The sequence below is a fragment of the Mizuhopecten yessoensis genome, unplaced genomic scaffold (assembly GCF_002113885.1).
Source record: "Mizuhopecten yessoensis strain PY_sf001 unplaced genomic scaffold, ASM211388v2 scaffold10697, whole genome shotgun sequence".
NCBI classification, from domain to species: Eukaryota; Metazoa; Mollusca; class Bivalvia; order Pectinida; family Pectinidae; genus Mizuhopecten; species Mizuhopecten yessoensis.
Genome location: NW_018408676.1, coordinates 412257 through 417164, shown reverse-complemented (window position 1 = coordinate 417164; position 4908 = coordinate 412257). Strand labels below are relative to the sequence as shown.

Genomic DNA, 4908 nt, shown 5'->3' with positions numbered 1-4908 from the left:
GAAAGTATATAACACTATATGGTATTCAACGGGCGTATATTGTTCAGCACCGCGGTACTCTTGTTTAATAAGGACAATAGTTGTTAACAATTTATTTTTAACATAAATAACAAGCAAGCTTTTGTCATCACTTCAAACAGTGATACATAAGCCACCTATTGGTAAGATGTACATAAATAGAATGAAAACCCTAAACAAACGGTCAATAAACTGTATTACCCTGGTCTCAAATCGACCTAAATGTAAGGTATAATTTAAAACCTTGGTAGAATGAAATATCACTTCTACAACTTCATATTCCTCTACCAAAAAACCCATATATTCCCTTTGGATTCTTTGTCTTGAGTAGGTCGTCACTTCACACAACTTCCAGTTGAAATAAAATGTGTGATTTAGTAAAAGCCCTATTGCATAAAGTTTCAAATAAGTTTTCTTCAAAATCGTAGTATTTCAGTTAATATCTCTACCCAAGCAATAACCTCAACTAAATTCTTTGAACACTTTTACCATTCCGTTAACTCTCAAATTCAATTGGCACTTTGTCTTTATTTTGTTTCCCATTCCAAAAATGGCCATATTTATCTTATTCCCTCTGTCACCTTCGTTTTCAGTTCTTTGATTTTCTTTTTCAGGGAAATACTTCACCGTCATTGTGTGTTTCCTGTTGTTTAATTTGGGAGATTATGCCGGACGGATTGTTAGTGGCCAGTTCCAGTGGGTGAGTAGTGTCATTGTGTGTAACCCGTTGTTTAACAATTTGGGAGTTTTTATATAAAACACAAGTAATATTGAAGTCTTTATAAAACGAATGGTTGGAGTCCAGCTCACCAGGCCCAAAGGGCCATCTGTTGTCCAACAACTTTTTCCTGTTAAACAAAACCAGTTCTAAAGGGCTCAGTGGATTTTGTCCAAATTTAGTCGGGAGCAACCTTGGCCAAGGGATCTCAATTTTGTATAAATGGAGGGTGTGCCCCCCCCCCGGGGGCAGATGGGTGGGGCGTGATAGGGGAAAAAGAGGTTAATCTTCTAAAAAAATGCAGGAATTTTGACCAGATTTGTTCTAGAGCATCTTTGGACAAAGGGGACTCAATTTTGTGTAAAGGAAGGGTGTGTTTCTCCTTAAGGTAGAGGGGCAAGACCCAATAAGGAAAATAGAGGTAAAGCTTTAAAATATTTTGCTTCCTTATCAATTAACAAAATGTGTCCTGAAGCCTTGGGACAAAGGGGACTCAATTTTGTATAAAAAAAAGTATTTGGCCCCTCTGAGGAGAGGGTGGGATCCAATGAGAGGAACAGAGAAAAAATATTTCTCCTCCTGTACAAATCAATGGATTTAAACCAAATGTGATCTGGAGCAGCCTTATGGAAAGAGGACTAAATTTTGTATAAAATGAGGCTGTTACCCCAGGGCCCAATAGTGGAAACAGATGTACTATTTTGAAAGCTTACTCCTGTGTGAATAGAGGGATTATCACTAAATTTATGTTAGATCATCTGTAAACAAATTTGGAATAGATTTTGTATAAAAGGAGGGTATGGCCCCCTTAGGGCAGAGGGGCAAGGCCCAATAGGGAAAATAAAGGAAACTGTTTTAAAATCTTTCTCCTTTGATATGAATGAAGAGATTTCAACCAATTTTGGTCCAGAGAACCTGCAGGCGAAGACAATTAAGTTTTATAAAAATGGAGGGTGTGTTCCCCCCTCCTCCTTGGGGGCCCAATTGGGGAAATTATGCTCATAAATATCTTCTCATTCAATACAAATAGAGGGATTTGAACCAAATTGGGTCTAGACGGAAACAGTGGAGATCCCAATGCCATAACCAAGTGTCTTAAAAACCCAAACAGAATAGATAGTCCTTCTTGTAGCTTGTATCTTTGTACTCCTTTAATAAACTGGTATAGGACTCCACAGAGCTATTGAGGCCCGGGGCTAAAAAAAATAAAAACATTTATATTTTCCATTTGAGTATAGACCACACTTTCCGTCCGTCGTCGTCCGTCGTGCGTAAACTTTTTACATTTTCAACTTCTTCTCAAGAACCAGTGGATGGATTCTTTTCAAACTAGGTCAGAATCATCCTTGGTAGATGAGGCTACAAAATTGTAAAATTGGGATTCCTACCCCAACCCCTGGGGCCAGGGCGGGGCCCCAAAGGGAAAATTAATCAAATATTTCAAAAATCTTCTTCTCCAGACCCAGAGGTACTACATTCATTTTCTCTGCATGAAAAGAAAGATCTTCAGGGGCTTTACTTAAATTGTAAATTTCAGGACCCCCGAGCTATCCGTTCTCCCTTGGGGAGGGGGTAAAGTTTACTATAGTTTATATAGGGAAATAACACTTTTGGGTATATTTTGACAACTTTCTGTAGGAAATTATTTTTACTTGGTGAGAATTATCCTTAGAGGAAGATGGTTTCAAATTGTAAAATTGAGATTCCTACCCCAACCCTAGGGGCCAGGGCGCCCCAAAGGGAAAATTAACCAATATTTCAAAAATATTCTTCTCCAGACTCCCAGGTACTACATTCAATTTCATTGCATAAAAAGAAAGATCATCAAGGGCTTTATTTAAATTGTAAATTTCAGGACCCCCGAGCTATACGTTCTCCCTTGGGGAGGGGGTAAAGTTAACTACAGTTTATATAGGGAAATAACACTTTTGGGTATATTTTATCCATTTTCAGCAGAAAAATTCTCAAACTTAGTCAGAATCATCTTTGGTGAATGAGGGTATTACATTGTAAAATTAGGATTCCTGCCCGATCCCCAGGGGCTAGGGCGGGGCCCCAAAGGGAACATTTACCAATATTTTCAAATTCTTATCCTTTGATGACATGACAAATATTGTATTTCACTTAGTTTACATGCTGATTTTCACATCACATATAAACAAAAAATAAAGCTACCAGTACCTATGATATAACTCAGGTGACCGCTAAGGCCCTTGGGCCTCTTGTACTATTTTATCTTTACAATGTTTGTAACTATTAAGGAAACTACTTGCCAAAAACGCTGTTATATTGATGTAAACCTATCAACTGTCCAGATAGATTTCTCATCTCATTGTATAATCAAATGCAAAATAGGCCATTCTCAGAGTCATGCAAAAATTTTCACCAAGGACATCAATGATACATCACATATTTATTTCCTCATGAGTGATGACATTCTTATGTTTGTATATTTATTGCTTTGTTATTTCAGCCTAAGATTTCCCAGTCAAGATTGCTGTTGGTGGTATCTTTAGTGCGTGTGGCATTTATTCCTCTCCTTATGTTGTGTAATGCTCAGCCACGTGCCCATCTACCTGTTGTTTTTACCAGTGATGTGTATCCCATCGTGTTTATACTGCTGCTTGGACTGACCAATGGCTATCTGTGTACCCTCTGTATGATGTATGGACCAAAGTGAGTAGAAATACAGTGGAACCCACGTGCACTTATTAGCTCACCTGGCATGGTGCGGTGTCCGGCGTCCGTCCGGCGTCCATCTGGCGTCAACTTTTTACTTAAAACAACTTCTTCTAAATAACCAAGAGGCTCAGGCTGATGATAAAATTTAGCCAGTAGCATGCTGGGATGAAGGGCTACCAAGTTTGTTCAAATGAATGACCTTGAACCACTTTCAAGGTCACAGGGGTCAAATGTCTTAAAATATTCCAACAACTTCTTCTCAATAACCAAAAGGCACAGGGTACTGATATTGGGCCTGTAGCATGCTAGGATGAAGGGCTACCAAGTTTGTTGTAATGAATGACCTTGACCCACTTTCAAAGTCACAGGGTCAAATGTCTTAAAATGTTCAAACTACTTCTCAATAACCAAAAGGCCCAGGGTACTGAAATTGGGCCTGTAGCATGATGGGTTGAAGGGCTACCAAGCTTGTTCAAATGAATGACCTTGACCCATATTCAAGGTCACAGGGGTCAAATATGTTTAAAATCTTTTTAACGACTTCTTCTGAATAACCATGAGGCCCAGAATGTTGATATTTGTCCATTAGCTTGCTTATTTGAAGGGCTACCAAGTCTGCTCAAATGAATAACCTTGACTTATATTCAAGGTAACATGGGTCAACTATGTTAAAATCTTTAAACGACTTTTTCTGAATAACTGAAAGGCTAAGGATGATGATATCACGCCAGTAGCATTCAAGGATAAAGGGCTTGTTTAAATGAATGACCTTCACTCATATTCAAGGTCACAGGGGTTAAATATTTTTAAAACTTTAAACGACCTATTCTGAAAAACCATAAGGCCTAGAATGTTGATATGTGGTTAGTAGCGTGCTTAAATGAAGGGCTATCAAGCTTTTTTCATTTGAATGACCTTGAACCACTTTCAAGGTCACATTTAGTAAAATATGTATAAACATTTAAATTACCGTAAAAACCCATGTAATTTGCGCACCTGTGTAATTTGCGCAGGTACTTATTGAGGCTGAAAATTGGGAAAAAAGCTTCTACTCGAATATTTTGCGCACCCAAAAAATCTGGAAAAAAAACGATGTTCATGCTCCGAAAATCGATCTCCGAATATATTTTTTTTAAATATATTTTTTGATTTTTTTTTCATTGATGTAAAATGATATTTACAACCAAGAAGAAACTACGTAAAATGTGTATTTTGTTGCTTGTTTTCTTTGAATTATCTGATTACACATGACACACACGTGTGCGCATATCGGCATACATCAATTCATTTTAGCAATATTTTACATAAAACATTTACTTGCTTACAAAAACATATCAATTAATAAGTAATTCGATGTTTAATAACAGCTGGTGCATATCTCCTGGTGAAAGACATAATTAGATACCTTTTATTGATCATAATTACGATCAGTGAGAAGGGCTCATCATGGCGGCTTGGGTTACGTCACTTCAAACCAGGTCATGTCACAG

At 37.7% G+C, this 4908-nt stretch overlaps 1 protein-coding gene across 1 annotated transcript in view; it reads left to right on the top strand.

The window, feature by feature from the left end:
• The window catches only part of LOC110461875 (equilibrative nucleoside transporter 3-like), a 123472-nt gene that overhangs the window by 99328 nt on the left and 19236 nt on the right, over positions 1–4908 (top strand). The window contains exons 11-12 of the mRNA XM_021515594.1: positions 633–718; positions 3210–3412. Coding sequence (XP_021371269.1) covers positions 633–718; positions 3210–3412 — 289 coding nt within the window. The remainder of the gene's footprint in view (positions 1–632; positions 719–3209; positions 3413–4908) is intronic.